At 45.2% G+C, this 19,059-nt stretch overlaps 1 protein-coding gene across 3 annotated transcripts in view; it reads right to left on the reverse strand.

Moving 5' to 3' along the window:
* The window catches only part of CNKSR3 (CNKSR family member 3), a gene marked incomplete at both ends in the record, with an annotated part of 85,496 nt that overhangs the window by 1,734 nt on the left and 64,703 nt on the right, over positions 1 to 19,059 (reverse strand). For 2 of the 3 annotated variants that reach the window (XM_084259549.1, XM_084259547.1), the window contains 8 exons: positions 1,157 to 1,246; positions 1,746 to 1,954; positions 5,368 to 5,492; positions 6,855 to 7,001; positions 7,246 to 7,314; positions 11,071 to 11,130; positions 13,474 to 13,593; positions 16,043 to 16,084. In XM_084259549.1, the coding sequence (XP_084115675.1) occupies positions 1,157 to 1,246; positions 1,746 to 1,954; positions 5,368 to 5,492; positions 6,855 to 7,001; positions 7,246 to 7,314; positions 11,071 to 11,130; positions 13,474 to 13,593; positions 16,043 to 16,084 (862 nt within the window). Of the gene's footprint in view, positions 1 to 1,078; positions 1,247 to 1,745; positions 1,955 to 5,367; positions 5,493 to 6,854; positions 7,002 to 7,245; positions 7,315 to 11,070; positions 11,131 to 13,473; positions 13,594 to 16,042; positions 16,085 to 19,059 lie in introns of all 3 variants that reach the window. The other variant, XM_084259548.1, reaches the window with a different exon arrangement.

A 19,059-nucleotide genomic window follows, 5' to 3' on the forward strand; every position in this document is an offset into this window, starting at 1 on the left:
TGGTGACAGTTCTGAATCTAAACAAAGGACAGCCCTGCCACCTGCTGACTGTTCCACACATTTTCACTTGTCAGCTAAGGGTGTCCTGGAAGGACCTCAGACAAGCGACAAGAGTAAGTAGGTGACAACCTCGACCAAGTCCCAGGAGATGTCAGGGGTTGATCACTGTGGAAGTTGGGCCTCCAGAATTTTGTTCTTCCTTTTACTATGTCAAGCACTGACTGGACTTGAACTTCCCCCCTGCCCTTTGTATCAGCACTACAAAAGCAAAGTTACAATGCCCTGCCAGTGTCGATAATCAAAAGTAATCTCACCCCAAAGTGAGAATATTTAGAAACATCCTCCATAAGCCTACTGCAGAAACCAGTCAGTTTAATCACAGGGTGAATGAAATACAAATTTCTATCCCAAAAGTAATCACTTTGCAACACGAGAAGAATTTGGGAGGGAAAAAAAAATCCATGTATGTTCATCAAAAACCAAGTAGAATAATAATAGTAATCATAAAATTTAGGATGAGATTGTTTAACAAATAATTATTTCTATCGGGCCTCCCCGGTGGCGCAGCAGTTGAGCGCCGGGTTGCAAAGCTGCCCACAGCCTCTGCTGCGCGGGTTCGATCCCCGGCTGCTCCCCGGCCACAGGAGGAGGGTCCCATATGGCGCGCAGACCTCTCCTGCCGCCCGCTGCTCCCCTCAGCAGTGTCCTTCGGTCCTTCTGCCTGCTCTGCTTCCCTCTCTGGCTCTGGTGAATTCTCTCACCCTCCCGCACTTCTGACTGTACCCAGTGCTTGTATAAATAAATAAATAAAAATAAATTTAAAAAATAAATAATAAAATAAAATAAAAATAAATAAAAAATAAAAAATAACAATTATTTCTATCTGTTTAAAAATTAGAACATTAATGTCTATGGCTATTCAAAAGCACATAAGGCTAAATAGGAGATGTACAAACACTAACAGGGTCAGGTAATTCTGCCATTTTCCAAATAAAGAGGATGAGGACATCAGCAGCCCGCCTGATGATGAGCTGGGAATCGGAGGCACTAAATCGTCCCTCTAGTTACCACAGCACACTGAGGGAAAACACTGAAATGAGGGCCTGGATCTCCTGACGCCCCGCTTGGTGCTTGGGGCCCGTGTGAATGAGCTTACCTTTCCTCCCGTGGCCTCGAGGTCTGGCAAAAGGGTCCACAATCCCCATCCAGCTCCCATCAGCAGGCATTGACAAGGGCCGGGGTTTGCCTTCCGAGGGAGGGAAGGAAGATGACAGGTTGATGAGTTTAGGGATTTAGAGAACCCCTTTTTTATTTACAATGTAATCCCTCCCCCATCTTAGCCCTCGCTTAAGCTGAAGCACTAACGTATTTGAAAATAAGGAAAGCGTTTTTAAGCATCGTATTTCCAGAGCCAGCAATTAAGACAGAGGCCGGCTGAACTTGAGTCCGTGGGTCTACACAGCAAAAACATTCCAAGTTAAACCCAGGCCCTGAAAGTTAAAACGGTAACATGATCTCAGCCCCTGGGCTCCGATGCCAAGCCGAGTAATGACTCAACAAGGCTTCACTTGAGAGAGATGAATAAAGGTCTCATACTTAGAATTTCATTGAGGTTTATGTTTTCCTTGGATTACCCTTGATGTCTGCCAAATTCATCCAACAAGTCCATATAAGGAAGGGGGTGGGGGGAGAGAAGAAAAGGAAAAGGCAAGCTGGCCGAACAAAACAAACACTCGGAAACTTACCATAAGATGGTGTTTTTTCTCTCATTTTTGGTGGCAGAATATTGGTTTCCACGGAATACCCAGGCAACTGATCGGAATCAGCGATGGTAAATCTCCGCCTGCGGCTCTCCTGGTCCAAGAAGGAATTTGGAGACTCAGAACCCTTCCGGCCAAGCAATGCTTGTTTACACCGACTGGATCCTCCGTAAGCAGAACTGCCCTTCTCAACGCTGGAAAATAATGGGCCAGAATTAAGTTGCTCACAAAGATTCCCCTGCATTCCATGAGACGCAGACCTCCAACACATAAGAAAATTGAAATCCCCCTTTGCCACAGGAGCAAAAGGCAATACTTTTTCATTGCAGTTCTCGCCCAAATACATACAGATCCTATCACAGAAGAGTAGACATCATGATCCCACTAAAGAAGAATCCATGAAATTTCTTCCTCCTATAGGTCTACATGGTACAAACGTTCCTTTGAAAAACTAACTTTGGTTTCCCTGTTCTGTCCTGAAATGGAATCTTCTATTTACCGCAGGAATCACAAGTTAAGGTACGATCTGCCGAGCCGTTTTTCTCATGCCCAGAGCAGTGTCTCTGCCAAGATCCAGCAAAGAAGACACTTGAGGTGCAACGGAGTTGCTAGATTTGAAAATTATGTCAAAAAGCACAAAGGAGCCTTTATAGTCACCAACAGAGAATGTCTATTTTCTGGACTAAGCACAGAAACTGGCAAAAGTTGGATCAGAGATTCCAACTTAATTTTATCCAAATGTCAGCTTCTAATAAAACATAAAGGCAATTTCAGCTGAGTCCAAGTTACCAGCTGGTTAAAGTTTTACACTTAGTAAATTCCATTAGGTGACCACTGCTAGACAAAATACAGAACCAGCTGAGTCCAAAAATACTCTCAAGATTAGCCTTGCCTGTGAGGTGTCCCAGGTCAGCCCCCGGCCTGCGGGCACTTCCCCGGGAATCCAGCTCCTTCTCCACTTTTAAACTGGTATGTGTAGCTTCCCCGTTCACGGAGTTTTCATGACTCAATACTCATTCTCTGAAACCATTTGCATTTTTCATTCCCTAGTGAATATCCTTCATTAATGGCGTGCATGCGTGTGTGTGTGTGTGTCTGTCTCCCCTAAGTAGATTCGGTACTGGTTCTCTCACTACCTACAGGAGTACCCTTTCCCTTGCTGTTGCTCCTGTGACCCCTCACTGAGGCCAAAAGGAAAATATTCTGGGCTGGAGGGAGAAAGTGTTTTTTTTTTTTTAAAAAAAGATTTATTTATATATGCATACAAGAACTGGGGTACTGGCCAGAGGTGTGGGGGGGTGAGAGGATTCACCAGAGACAGAGTGGGAAGCAGAACAGGCAGACTGACTGAAATACACTGCTGAGGGGAGCAGCGGGCGAGACAGGAGAGGTCTGCTGCACCATGTGGGTAGCTCCCTGGCCAGCCAGGGATTGAACTTGTGCTGCAGAGATTGCAGATAGCTTTACTGTGCTGTGCTTAACCCCTTGCGCCACCAGGGAGGCCCCAGAAGTGGGGTTCTTCCCTACATTTTTACAGAATGATGCACACAGCAGTCAGCAGCGAAACTTGTGTTCTTTATGCACAGAGGCAACAACCATCTGTAGCTTAAAACACATTTTAGATCCCAGGGTCACACACTCCGGCCTGTGGCTGCGGGGAAGAGCCCTGACTACCAACCAGAGAGCCCACGGCCCCAGAGCTGACTGCTCTACATGTACAATAATGTTTTGGGCAAACTGAGACTCAGAAGAAGAGAATGACATTGAGTCTTCTTTGTACCCAGGGAAGAAACTTAAGAAAAGCACAATGCTCAGCTTAAGGCAAAAACTCCAAAATAAAGTAAAACACCAATGTAAGTTCAGCCCGAACTTTGTCCTATGAAATATTATAGCTTAGGCACGTACTTCTCAATTTATCCTTAAACAGTTGACTTAAGACATGCGCAGTTCTCTGGCGTCAAGAACGACATCTGGTTTGGGTCAGATGGAACCCAGGCCTGAGGCTCAGTAAACGCATGTTGAACAAATGAGCCAGGTGCTCTAGTCCTACTAGCACCAGTTGATTGGAGTTATGTACATTTCATACCTAAATGATCCTCTACAGGCCATCTATCAGCATTGTAACATCTAACTTTTAAGACAGTCATTATAAAACAATGATCTTTTGGGCCTCCCTGGTGGTCAAGGGGTTAAGCACCGCACTATGAAGCAATCTGTGGCCTCTGCAGCACGAGTTCGATCCCCGACCAGCCAGGGAGCAACCCACATGGCACAGCAGACCTCTCCTGGCTCACCCGCTGCTCCCCTTAGCAGTGTGCTTCGGTCAATCTGCCTGTTCTGCTCCCCACTCTGTCTCTGGTGAATCCTCTCACCCCCCGCATCTCTGGCCTCTATCCCAGTTCTTATATGCATAAATAAATAAATCTTTAAAAAAATAAATAAAACAATGATCTTTAAAATTTTAAATAAACACCCCCCCACACACAAATCCACATAGCACAAAGATGGAGGGCCCACACCTCCATGCACAGGGCTTCTTTTAAAGTCCTAGGAAGAACACATCACCCCCAGCAAAATAAAGCTGTAATTTTAATCTCACCGAAATATTTATTATCTTCCTCCCTGGACCATATGTTTCCAGAGAGCGCCCCAACCATCCCGAAACTACACAATGTCAAGACCGTGTAACCTGGACCTGACTCTGCACTTTCCCTGGAGTTTTACTGAGACGTAACTGGCACGTGACATGGTGTTCCTAGAAGGTGTATCACAAAATGCCGTGGCCCGTGGAGATCCTGCAAGCCCCACTGTGAGTCAGCAGTCAACACCCACCCCCTCTCGCAGTCACATCTCTCGTGTGATGAGAACCTCTAAGACCCACTCTCTCAGCAAGTTTCAGAGCCACAACACACCAATTGCTAACTACAGTCACCACCTGTACACACATTCCCCGAAAGTATTTATCAAAGGTCCAAAAGTTTGTATCTTTTGACCCCCTTTATTTATTTCCATACCCCCATGTCTAGGATGCCACATTTTTTAAAAAATTATTAAATTTATTTTCTTACATTGCTGTTCATTTTTGGACAGTATTTGATTCTCCCCTCAGGTGCAGTCCCCGTGGGTTCTCCCACCACCACAGCAACCATGACCATCACCACTGTCCCTTGTGCTCGTCCCTCCCATTTTGACCCTTCTTCCGACCCTCCCCTGCACTGTGCCTCGGCTGTGCCTATGGTCAGCTTGCAAGTTTTGTCTTTTTCCTGACCCTTTGTTCGGTTTCTCTATATTCCACATGTAAGTAAGACCACCCGGTATTTATCTTTTTCTTCTGACTTATTTTACTTAGCATCATCCCTTCCAGCTCCATCCACGTTGCTGCAATGGCATGAGTTTATCTTTTTTGATTGCTGAGTAGCATTCCATTCTGTATATAGGCCACATCTTCTGGATCCATTCACAGGATGCCACATTTTAAACCCAGTTCAAGACTCAGCCCTGTCACACTGGAGTTCAGCTGCTTCCCCTCTTGAGATCTGCAGGGTCTTCCCACCACCACTTAGAATCCCCGCCCATGCATGCACACCATGAAAGTGACAGGACTCACCGAGGGGAGTAGGGGACGGCTGGAGGAGGAGGGATATACAGATCTAAGATGGCTGGCTTCTCCTTCTTCAGCGAGGTATCCATAGTGCTCTCAGGGGACTGGGTTGTCGTGGGTGGAGGTGAGGTCTGAGGTGGGAGCAAGTGCAAAGTGGGGAGGTTAATGTGGAGGTTATTCTTATTGCCTAGCTTCTCTCTGTCCCCCCAAAACCAACACCAGCCCCTATGTAAGATGGGCCGAGGTCAGTCATGAGACTCTCCAACTTGCATTCTGTTTTGACACTCTCAGAATTAACTGGGGCTGGGAAAGACCAGCTGCAAAATGAGAAGTAGAGGCTCAGGAGCCAGGTGCCTCTGAGCAAATCCCTTAAACATCCCTGCCTCAGTTTCCCTCCACTTGCTCGGGAAGAGGTGCTTCGCCTACCCTGTCCACTCTCGTCTCTGCCTCCTTCCAGACCCAGCACTTATCTCTGCACCAAGCAGCTGGCAGAGCTGAGGCACAGTGGGCACTCAGGTATCAATGATGAATTCATAAAGCCTCTATGTGATTAAGTAACACATCCTGGGAATGTCAACAAAAATTGAAGCTGCTACACCTTCTCCTGAGCCATGCAAATTGAAGCAGCAGGAGTGTGGCTGATAGGTTCAATCGTTTAAGAAGTGATTTTAATTACGGGCCCCTCCTTGCTCCAGCCTCCAAGTCCTGTCATTTATTTTCAGCATCCCCGTGAGTGCACATGTGGGCACCTTTCCAGAGCCCCGGGCATCTCGAAGTGTCCATCGATGGCTTGAGACTCGCTTTGTTCTTCCCTTTGCATATGTCTGATAGATTCACAGTTACAAATAAATTACAACCTCTGTCTTCGAAAAGGGCATTAAAATGTCATTGCTTTTCATTCCTGTTTTAGGCAATGATGCTTAGGATGGAGGGTACAATTAGGGATTGGCCAGTGAACTCGGTCCACCCAAGTGTAGACAATAAAGGAAGTTTGGTAGAGAATTTACTTAAATACTATTAAATAATAAAATTCACCAAAAGTTGGTCTTCCCATGTCTGGCAATTCTACACAATGTGCACCATATGCAATGACACAGCTTCCCGCGGGGGGCTGGTCCCCAACACCCCCTTGGTAAACAGCTGCTAAGGACTCAACTGCATGTGGTCCCTCTAGGGTCAGTGCTCAAAGTGTGGGAATTTCTAGAAGTGTGCATCTGCAATGAGAGGAGAAGGACTTGAATGGCCCTTCTGCAGTGAGGACTGACCATTGAGGTCACAGCCTCTGCACTGGGGTAAGGCTGAGGAAGCGAGCTTTGAATCCCTTTACTTCCCACAAATCCAGAATGTAGGATTATGGGGTGATTTTTATTATGCATATATAAGCCCCTTATACCAGCCACCTCCAAATGTTCATCCTTGCTATTGAGGACAAAGCAGACCTTGGACACCACCCACAGGCAGCTACAACTGAAGGCTGGCAACAGGTAACACACCTGCACGAGGGGTGGCTTCCACCGGAGGTTCTTCAGGGGGGCAGGAGTGAAGTTGAAAGACCCCGAGGGGCGCTTCTTAAGCAGTAACACAACTCCAGTAGGATTCTCTCTCAATTTTTTCACCAGGTTTTTTAGCTGCCATCCCACCTTCAAGGAAGAAAATGAGGAGAGATTCACTCACAAGGAATGAAAATCAAACCTAGGAATGTACAACAAGGAGTGGGTTGCAAGCAGAGAGAGACGAATATATTCATCTCAGCACTACTTAAAGTGATGAGAAATTGGATAACAATGGCAAATTTTAAAAATGCCAGTAAAATGACCTTGGACGTAGTTAAAAGTTCTTGAGGGGAATGTTCAAGTCTCACAGGGTCTCAACGAACAAACTCACCACAGTTTGCCGATTAACTTGAATGACTTCATCACCAGCGTGGATCTTCTGAGATCTGTCTGCAGGAGACTAGAAACAAAGACATGATCTTAATTCTCTAAACTTTCCACTTCTTTCTACTTCTTCTTTCTTCCTACTTTGGACAATGAGCAATAAAAATAAAAATTTCTCAAGACCATGTACTTGAGCTTCCTGAGGCCAGTCTGCAGAACCTGGCACGTGAACACCCATGTCACCTATCTGAGGATGACAGGTTATAATGGGTCATCTCTCACTCTCACAGCTCCTTCATCTCACCTACCAGAGAGAACAGGACACACAGCTGACTGAGGAGCTGTCGAGAGAGCCCCTGGTTCACTAAAAGATACCTTACTTTTATCCCCATCCAAATCAGTTTGTAACGGTGACCAACTGCTTAACTTGAAAAGCTCATCCATTTCCTTTCAAGTGATCATTAAAAGTAAATCTTATTTTGATTCAACCTTGTTTTATCACAATGCTATGAAAAATGGAAAAGACAGGACAATATACAATCTATTTCTTTAGGGAAAAATGAATTTCACTTTTTTCTTTTTCAGGTAAAATTCAAATGAGTGCAGTTTCATTACCAAAACACAGGTTTGACTTCACTTCCCCAAAATGACACTTGTCCATAAACTTGCAAATGTATGCACATAGACCTATACCGCCACAGGTGTGTGTATAGATAGGTTGGTACAATCTCCTTGTCAGTCATTTTGCCTATAGTATTGTTGTTTTAATCAAACCAGTACTGTTTATGATTAAGATTATCTCTTATGACCAAAGACAAGGAAAGGTTCAAATTATAATCAAGTGTTATCTAGACAGAATATTTTATTTGGTAACTTATGTAACTGGCTGAATCGTCAAGAAAACTTACAACTATCCTTTAAAAATAGCACCTTTAAACACAGGGAGGGCGAGAGCGACCAAACTCAAGACACACATGCTGAATTTCTCACCCAGCTGCTATGCTAGGCTCCTCGAGAAATGAGCCAAGCGCATCCCACTCTAGAAATCCTCCCTTTGACTTGTGCAGGTCCAATTCAGGGCACAGAACTGTGGCCATTAATTTTAAAAACACTCAAAACTGCAGTCATAAGCACTAGGAGTGCCTCTCCTGAGAGATTGGCAAGGTGGGCACCACAGGACGCTGGTCTTCTGAAATCCCTTTCTCTCAAGGCGCTTGACCAAAGAAAGTAGCAATGTCTGTGAGCTCTTTTCTGCCCTGTGTGTCAGACACTCAACCTGTCCTCTCCTGCAAGTGAGCTGCACTTCATGAAAGATGGCCCCGAGGCCAGAAAGACCCTGGTGATGGATGTGCAATCTTATAAAACAAGCCCCAATGTCCTGAGTTGACTCCCGTGCTGAGGCTCCCCGTGCATTCATTTCATTCATTCATTCCTCAGATGTCCCACCAAGGATTACGGCTGTGCTTGGCAGCACACCGGTAAAGGGAGAGCTTGATACCAAGAGTCTCCTGGGTGCGGAAGCTCTTGCCCATCTTCCCCATGAGCCAGACTGTTGAAAAATGATGTTGTTTGGTTTGCTGCAGGTGACCTGGGGAAGAAAGCAGCCATTCTTCAGCAGTGAATCTAATCGTACTTCATCTCTGGGGTGGGGAGTAGGAAAATGGATGGACTCCCATCAAGACTCCTGTCAGGTCTTGAACAACATCAAAAGAGAAATCAGATAGAGAATCGCCAGCTACTATTCGGCTGACCTTGGCAATGTCCTGGCTTCTCACCTAACCTCCAAACAAATGGATTGGAGGCCCGAGGTGGCCTACTGGCACTGCTTCAGTCAAGGGACGGCTCAACAGGAAGACAATTTGCCCGGGACTGCAAAGGCTGGTTTCTATGCACCACCCAGCACAGGGCTTCCATTAAAAGGTTCTGACTCTGATGTCATAGTGACCCTGAGTGGTGGCTGGAAAGCTGCTCTGAGCTGGCATTCTGCATTCTCTGCCCTTAAAGTGTAAAACAGCCAGCATTAAGTACAAAATATCCAGAGTAAGCCCTTGAGAAGTGCACTCTTCACTAACTTCTCACTTCATCTTTAAGACTTAGCAGGAGCTCAGCATGTTCTGGGTATGCAGTGAGCACAAGTTGAATGAATGAAAGGGTAAGTGACATTTTCAAATGGATGAACAGATGGAATCAGATAAGTGTTCCCTTTTTTGATCTTTAACAACATGGAAACCACCTCTCTCTGGGATGTCTTATGAACATCCCTGAGTGGGGACACTAGGATCAAATCTTTTATTCAGTCTATGGGTCTGGTAGGAATTCTGGGAAGTATAGCATTGCATTCGACATTTCACTCAATTCAAAAGCAGCCTTGTTTTAGCCTTTCATTCAATTCATATCCTTAAAACACAAAGCTGGGGGTATGGGGGGGGCATTGCTGAAGAGAGAAATCTGGGTGCCTTCTGGTAGTAATACCATAGTGAGCTACACATTTACCCCAGATGAAACTGCTTCAAGAAGACCAGAGAGACGTCTGATTGCTAAACAATGCAATCACCAAATTGCTAAATGCATAATCTCAACCTTTCCAAAACTAAAACCATCCTTCTGAATCCATCCAATTCCAAAACAAGGGGCTGAGTGGTACACGAGTATGTTCTTAGGACGATTCAGCTAAACTACGCAAAGTCTCTGAGAAGGGCTGTACATTGTGCGGCCTTTTCTTTTGCACCATCCCTGGTCCTAAAAACAAGATGGTCTATGATATCACTCTCTATCGGGTGACATGGTAAACGTTCTTAGTTGTTCTCAACAAAGAAGGCTTAAAAACACTACCATCTTCTACGCATCCATCTGGCAGAAACACACAACATATATATAATTCATTGACGTCTTTAACAATGTCATTGTTTTCTTACAATGTCACTGTTTTTCTTACTACAAAAAGGAAGCTATGTCAAAAACACTCACTAAAGATCAGGCCATTTTAGTTTATCAAAAGACCTATCAACACCCATTTTCCACCAAACAGATTACAAAAGGAGTTACTCAACTTCTTATTTTTTTTTTAATTATTTCTCCCTGTCTCCATTGATTAAATAGTGGGTTTATTCCAAAGACACAGGCTGCTTTTACACAGATCTGGAAAAGCTATTGAAACATTTTGAACTTTACATCGTTGCCATTCAAAACTTGGCCATATAGTAAGTTATAAGAAAAAAATCATTCAATTGCTCTATGTTTTACAAATTCAAAATATCAGAAAAACCTTTCATGTAGCAGAACTTTTGAAAGAAGGGAGAAAACAGTAGAAGGAGCCTTGCTTTTTCCATACAAAGCACTGGGGGAAAAACAAAATTTCAGTACCATGCCAAATATTACAAAACACAACTCTATAAACAGAATCTGTGTCATGCAAATATCCCAAAACTTCTGCTTTGGTGACACATATAAATTCCTTTAAACAAACAAAAAAACATATTTCACACATATGGCCACAGATTCCAGTTCTTCTCAGAGCGATTCTCAGCAAAATTAGGTCATTTTGTTGCATTTATGGGTTGCAACATCCAGGAAGCACAAGGAATGATTAATACAAGCGTGAGGGGTCAAAATTGGGTGAGGTGTGTGAACAAGAGCAATCCAAGACAATTTAAATAATAAATTGACAACAGCTGGTATTCACTAGCAACAGAAGTAAACAAAACAGACAAGCAGGTCGCTCTCACTGCAGATAATAAAACAGCCTGCATACATTTAAATGCAAAGTACAGAACCTCCGCATCAAATCTGTTTAAACACATCACAGTGTTTGCACTGATGGCTACACACTCACGTTTTCCGTGGTCCCGGTGATCACGTGCAATCCATCGTAGGTTGATTTGATGTACATGCCCTAGAGTGAGCCACAGACACAGTAACTCATTACTCCAATATTTAGGAATACAGCCGCGAGTGAGACTTGAACTTACAAAACATTAAAGGCAGACCCTTCAGAACAATACTCATATTTAAACCACCTGAGACCCACAGAAACAAGATCCGAAAGTGGTGAAGGGGACTAGACAACCCGCAATACCAGCCAAAGAAATGAGCGGTGAGATCTCCCTGGTAGTGTAATTCCTGGCGCAGGGGCACCAATGACCCACAACTCTGGGGACTTTGCACCCCTTTCAGACTCGCAGTATGAATGAGGCATTGTGAACAAGGCTGGGTCTCCCCTGCCTACCTCTGTGCCCAATGGCGTCACCAACTATTCAGTTCAACTTGTCGTCAGCAATCATGTCTGAGTGACTTATACGAGCCACGAACAACCCAGACCAGGATTTACGAGTGAGGTGCGTGAGTGTCGGAGTGGGAGGTGTGTCAGAAAGAGGAGCCCCTCCATGTAAGGGAAGCATAAAAATAATTCCATTCCTCTCTAAAAGGCCTGACAGGTGGATGCCAGATCACGAGAAGACACTTGTGAAATTTAACACATCGCATCTAAAAGCAAGCTTAAAAAGCTTAGCAAAAAAAAGCTTTTTAGCTAAGCTTTTTAAGATGGGGAAAGAGTACAAAGCAGACGGGACAAACTAGAGGTGTGCCCCCTGGATTGTATATAGTGATCCCGCAGCTCCTCCTCAGAAACAATTCTGAGCCTGATGTTGCCCTGCTCTGTCACGAGAATCTCCTCAAAGACTAACGCCTTCAAGGCTTTCCCCATTTCTCTCCTTTCTGGTTACTTTCTGGGGCAGAGTCGTCAGCTTCTTCCCACACCCAGCACTCCTCTCCCCGGGGCATCTGCTGGTCTAGCCAGCCTTCTGAAATGCCACCTTCATTTCTGCCCAGTCGGCGTCTTCTTCGCTTCCATGCTTGACAGTAATTCAACGACATCTCCCCGACCTCATCTACTGGAGTCCTTCGCTTACTCTGCACACTGCGGTGTCAGGAAGCACGTGTCTGCTAAGAATGTGGGCTCAGAGACACTCAGTTGATCCGTTTTTCTGTGTGAGCGAGAGGCTGCAGCGAGAGGCTGTCTGCAGCCCACAGTCACTACCCACGAGCTCCTCCTGCTCCCCCCCGGCCCTCCTTTCCTTCCTGCTCATCAACAGCAACAACAACACTTGCAGCCACCAACAATCGCACATGTTCTGTGCGTCCAGCAAGCAGTGCTCGGTATTCATCCTCTAACCTAACAGCTTTCAACCACCCTAGGAGACCGTTATTGTCCACGCCTAACAGCTTGGGAAACGGACAGGTAATGAGGTCCGGTCTCTCGAGAACTGGGATTCAAACCCAGCCTTCTCTGACTCAAAGCCTCCAGGTTCATCAATGGTCTGATGGTTTCTTCACTTCAATTTCAGCAACATAATCCCAGCAGAGGCCTGCTAGGGCCTGGAGAGCTGGGCATCCGGGTACTGACCAGGCAGCCAGGTAGCGACCTGCGTGTATTCTCGGGATCTGCTGTTACACAGCTCTTGCATTAGTGATGAAACTTGTTTTTTTTTCATTTTTTTAATGTATTTTTTACATCATTGTTCATTTTTGCACAATGTATGCATTTTTATCTTGGTTATAGTCCCCATACAATTCCCACCCCCCACCCCCCGTAGTGTGTCTCTGGTTTATAGTTGCTTTTTTACTTTATTTTATTTTTACTTTATTATAATTAGTCTTTTTCCTGGTCCCTTATTTAGGTTTTCTAAATTCCTGCTATAAGTGAGACCATCCGGTATTTTTCTTATTCTTTCTGGCTTATTTCTCTGAGCATGATCCCTTCCAGCTCCATCCATGTTGTTGCAAATGGCATGAGTTTCTCTTTTTTGATTGCTGAGTAATATTCCATTGTGTATATCCTTTTCTTCCCACCAGCTTCTTCTCACATTCCTGCTAAGTGCCAAGAGAGACGTCTAGGACGATGTTGTTTTGAACCCACAGAGCATCTTTCCTTTGTGTAAATGTTGCCTTTCACCCTGCATTCCTCAGCCTCGTTTTATTTTTAAAATGATTAAGGCAATTCCTTCAAGATATGAGTATAGAGTTTTATAACTGTATTTATACTTATATTTTGAAGACAAAACATTATCAAGTGAGTTCAAGATGGCAAATCCCTAAATACATAGTGGAAGACAATTTCACTTAATGCTACCACTAGGACTTGGAGTATTGAAAGCAACCGAAATTTTATTTTGCAGTCTTTCATAAATGCTGATGGGTTATTATTTATAACTAAAACAAGTGTTGCCCACATGCTCACCAGGCCTTCCCCGGGCTTCACGTCTGGCAAGTGTACCTCCTCCAGACACGCACACTGGCTCATCATAGGATCCGCCGCGGATCGGATTGTTTTGTCGCAGATGCCATTCAAAACCTTGACCTGGAGTTGGGGAGACGAACAGTGAGGAAACTTTCAATCATTAACCGAGTTTATTTCAAGCTGAATTTTAAAGAAGTGCACTTCACCTATAATCTTCAGCTCTGGCTGGCAATCGTTTTGATAACTCTGGTCAATGCATGCATGGCATTCGGACTCCAGATATGAAACAGCACCAGGATTTCAGCATTGTTTAAAAAGTGCACCTCATATTCAGTTACGACCACTGAAGAGCACAAGCAGGCAGAAGCCCCTTTCAGCAGTTACAGAGAATCACCTGTTCCCAGTCATCTGTATGGCTGTTCAGTCTTTGCTTTCACATTCTCTGCATACCAAATATTGACAAGGTAAAAAAAAAAAAATTTTGCCTGCACCTGTTTTTTTCCCTTTTGAATTGCTTTAATTTCTTTTTAAAGCAATCTTAGGTTTACAAAAAATTGGAACTGAACGTGCAGAATTCTTGTGATTCCCCTCTCATCTCAACACAGGTAATAACACCACAATATAATTAATATTTTGCATTAGTGACACACTTATTACAACTGATGAGAGATCATTGAGACTGATGGAAAATATCAAGACATTTTTATTAACTTAAGTTTGTAGTTTACATTAGGGTTCACTTTTGTGGCATACAGTTGTATGGGTTTTAACAAATACACAATATCGTAAGATTGCAATACAGTCGTGTCACTACCCTGAAAGTCCTCTGTGCTTTACCTATTCATCTTTCTCCCTCAACTCTAGCAATTACTGATCGCTATGGTTTGCCTTTTCCAGAACATCAAATAGTTAGAATTATACAATATGCAGTCTTTTCAGATTGGTTTCTTTCATTTCATAGTAAGCATTTAAAATTCCTCTATGTCTTTTCTCGGCTTGAGAGCTCACTTCTTTTCAATGCTAACTAATATTCCATTGTCTGGCCATACCAGTTTGTTTACACGGACACCTACTGAAGAACATGTTGGTTGCCCCCAGGCTTTTCACAATTATGAACATAGCTGCCACAATCAAATATTCTGAGCAGGTTTTTGTGGCTGTAAGTTTTCTATTCATGTAGGTAAATTGCCAGAAGCACAAGTGCTGGATCGTAGGGTAAATGCACGTTTAGTCTGATAGCGGCCCCACCAGCTGCTCCTGATGAAAGCTCCTATTCCTCCACATTCTTGCAGCATTTGGAGTTGCCATGCCCTGAATAGCTGTGTGGTGCTATCTCGTTTTAGTTCTTAATTCCCTAACAAAACACAGTGTTGACTCTCTTCTCCTATACTTATTTGCTAGCCGTAGATCCTTTTTGGTGCAGTGTCTGTTCATATTTTGCCCATTTTTTAATAGGGTTGTTTATTTTCTTATTATTGAGTTTAAATGTTTTGTATATTTTGGATACAAGTGCTTAATCTGATACATGTTTTGCAAATAGTTTTCACCAGTCTGTGGCTTGTCTTTTCATTCTCTTCACAGTGCATTTCATGAGTGGAATCTCTGAATTTTAATGATGCCTACCTTAACAATTTTTCTTTTATGGATCATGCTTTTGATGCTGTATCTAAAAACTCACCGCCAAATCCAAGGTCATCTAGATTTTGTCCTGTTATTGAGGACTGTTATAGCTTAGCATTTTAAATTTGGGTCTATGATCTTTTTTACAACTGCCCACATTCTCTAAACACCAAACATAATCAAAGGAAGATTTCGGAGACTATATGACGATTTCTATTAAGTGGTCTCCATGTAGAACTCACAGGGGTTACATGTGGGTACTTCCTCCATCAGCACCATCTGACTTTTCCAAATTAAACACCCAAATAAATCAGGAAGTTCCAAAGGGTGATTTTTTTCCCCTAAGAGGGAGAATCTAAGAAGTGATACTTTTTACATTCCTTCAATTTGTTTAACCTCCCTATTTATGGAAAATATATTTTTAGCAGTTACATCGCTAAATTCCTCAACATCAAGAGGAGGAAGGTCTTATCAAAAGAGCACAGGCTGGCTTATGTCAAAAGGAGGAAGTGATGATGAATCGTTAGAAAATGCTCTAGAAACAGCCACAGTACACATACCCCCCTCCATCAGAAGGTTTGTGCCAATTGTTTTTGATACAAATGGTCCTGATATAAAATCTGCAGATCAGTTTGTCCCTGATTAACAAGCTAACTAGCAATTTAAATATAATTATACTCTGATGAAATGTTTGGAGGGAAAAAAAGCAAAACAGAGGACCCCCCCCCCAATTTAACTAATTTAAGCACAAGAATTTTCTCAGCAGTTGGTCCTGTTGTTGCCTAACTTTCATTCTTCTCTTCTCACCTTAATTAAGATTCCTATCCCAAGCACCAATATTTTAAAGTCTATCTTGAGTAATTAGTCAAAGTTCAATTATATCAATTCATGAGGCCCCTACTGCTGTTGGAAAAGGAATTTGGTGATAACTTTGCAAAGGTACACCTACCACAGCTAAAACTTTATCCTCCATTTCTGCTATCAGGCAATCCTAAAGAAGGGAAGATGAAAAACAAAAATAATGGAAGAGTTAATAACTTTCAAAAACAGTTGGCTTAGCTCGCTAGACATTTCCTGGCATCCAAGAAGCTCCAGGACTCCCCTCACCCCACCACCACCCGAAGTCTGAAGTTCTGGAGGGACAAAGAGGGCAGGGAGGGAACAGAGGGGGCATCACACTCCTCCAGGGCCCTGTTTGCCCCAGACCCAAGAAGTTTATCACCCCCAGGAACCCATTATCCAAAAACCTACAAAAATCATTGAACTGAAATCTACCTACTGTCCAGTCTACGCAGAGAGAAGTAAACCAGAGTCAAGTTCAAGCAAACTAACAAAGACTCCAACGCAACCAGCTCAGCCAGCCTCAAGCCAACAAGCCAGGAGGCTTTAGCTCTGCGCTTGCCTATAAGAATAGCTTTCAAATAAGAGCTTGAGTATACTTAGCCACAAAAGTTTATTTTAAGCACCACTGAGATTAAATCAGATATTTCAGTCCTTGATAGATAAAAAAGTTCAACAAAACATTCATTAACACACTGCCAAGAAAGTGGTCTTGGGGTATGCTATTGATGACATTAAATAAAGGGCTGGAATGCAAAGCATTATTTACTCAGCTCAAGAACAAAAAGGTAGGAACCCCATGCACCCGGGTGACTGATTATAGGACTAGCCATTGTCCTGACTAAAAGCAGCTGCGGTGAAACCACCAACATGAAAATCTCACTGTCGACCTTCTAGAACTGTCCATAGGAGGTTTCGATCTGCACGCAGAGTCCATGCAAGAAAAGGGACACTGGACAGTCCGTAGGTTATTCGGCGCCATTAAACATAATCCCAAATTGGGGCACCCTAAGGAAAACACCAGTTGTTTCGTGACCATGAAAACTCTTGCTCAACTCTGCGGGAAGTGTCAGAGTTTCACTCCAATCAAAAGCCATTTTAGGTCATTTTGATACTACTATTGAGGGTGGGAGTGGAAATGGCTACCAACTTCCACCTCATGAGATTTTAGCACCAGACTTTCAGTGGCTTCTTAAATGTCCTCACAAACGCTCTCCGCTAGGTGAGAATGTCAGAAACAATAATGGTAACTCCACCACGGCCAACATGTATGTGCCTCGCAGCTGAGAGAGAAAACACCCCTAATACAGATTTCAAAAGGCATCTTTATGGACAGGCCTCCGAGAGGAATCCAAGCTCCAGGGACAACAACTGCAACTCTCACTCAGTACACATCAACTGAAGAAAAACGCATTTCATGGGGTCTTATACCAGACATACGACAGACAGTGGGGGGCCTCCCTGGTGGCCTGGGGGTTGAGTCTCAGCACTATCATCACTACGGCCTGAGTTCAATCCCCAGCCAGGGAGCTGACCCACAGTGCGTAGCAGACCTCTCCTGTCTCCCCGCTGCTCCCCTCAGCAGTAGATTTCAGTCAGTCTGCCTGTTCTGCTCCCCACTCTGTCTCTGGTGGGTCCTCTCACCCCCCACACCTCTGGTTTACACCTCAGTTCTTCTACAAAATAAATATTTTTAAAAAAAAAAAGACTGACCATGGGAGCTTGCTGGACGGAGCCCACCGGTGAGCGGAGCTCCTGTCGCGCCACAGGGCTCATGTCAGCGGTGAAAAGGTTCCCGCTCACCTTCCGCACCGAGAGGTGGGCTCCCACACCCTTGCGGCTGGGAGGAAGCAGCTGCAGGCTGACTTTGCCTCCTTTGGCATCGAGGGAATGGAATGGGGAGCCGTGTGGAAACGGCCCGCGGGAGCCAGGCGAGGGGCTGGGCTGTCACGGCCCGCGGTCACCTGGATCAGCAGCCAGGCGGTCACCTGTCCCCTTCGCAGTGGCCAGGGCGGCGCTCAGCGCCTGTGCCCTCTGCCGCTCTTCCTATGTCCCATCACTAGCACAGAGCTTTGCCCCGCGCTCTGCAACCTCTCTGTGCCTCTCGGGACAGCAGGGATGATTTCTAAAGGGACCAGAGGGGTGAGAAGCGAACGTGAGGACACAGGTGCAGCCCGTGGGGACAGGTGCAGGCCTCCCTGGGTACAGGCAGCTCTGGGCGCACATCGGTGGAGGCTCCTCCTCTCTGCGCGCGGGGCGGGCTCTCTTTGCAATCAGTTTCTCGGGCTGACTATTGCTCACGTCCCCCGGGTCTTTCCACACTCAGCAAAGGGCCCCTGCTATGGTCATTTCATCTCTCGTGACTCCAGGAGACATCGAGGTCACAGCCGCCTCTGCTGCCTTCATGGGAAACTAGCAGACACCAGACAGGGTGGCTCCGTGCACTTGGGATGCAACCGTGGCTGCAGCAGGCTGGGAAGGCGCGGAGGCCTCTCCCGGGGAGGAAAGCAGAATCTGGATCCTTCCGGGGGGAGGTGCCCAGGTTATCATTCAAAGGAAGGAAGAAGCAAAGCAGCCAAGGAAAGAAGGCACAGAGTGGGGGGGAGCGAGGCGGGGAGCGAGGCGAGAAGGGACGCGCAGAGGCAGCAGCAGGGAGAATAAGGACTCAGGGAGAACCTGCTCCTGTCACTGGGAAGAAACACACGACCTTGTTCCTTCAACTCCCAGGCAAGAGAGAGGAAAGAGAGGGCCGGTGCCTGCCCAGAGAGTCAGTGGCCACAGCGAGAGCTCCCGGCCCACCCTCAGGGAGGACGGAGCCGGGCAGCAGGGGACGCCAGGAATTGCAAGAGTGTGGAGAGAATCAGGACTGGGGAGAAGCCCCCAGGAGAGGGGCCGCTGCAGGAGAGACCCAGGGGAGAGACCCAGGAGGAGACTGGTGGGGCGCAGAAAGGTGTGCAGGAGAAGCTGCGCTTGCCTCTCGGCCTTCCACTGTGCCAGGGACTCGGGGGACACGGAAGGAGACACTTGAAAGAAACAGAGACGTGGGTGACGGACCCGTGAGGAGGCTGACTGTGGCGGTCCCCGTCTTGATTTTGATTTTGCTCTTTTCCTTCCAGACTTGCCCGG

This window comes from Talpa europaea (assembly GCF_964194135.1).
Source record: "Talpa europaea genome assembly, chromosome: 2".
NCBI classification, from domain to species: Eukaryota; Metazoa; Chordata; class Mammalia; order Eulipotyphla; family Talpidae; genus Talpa; species Talpa europaea.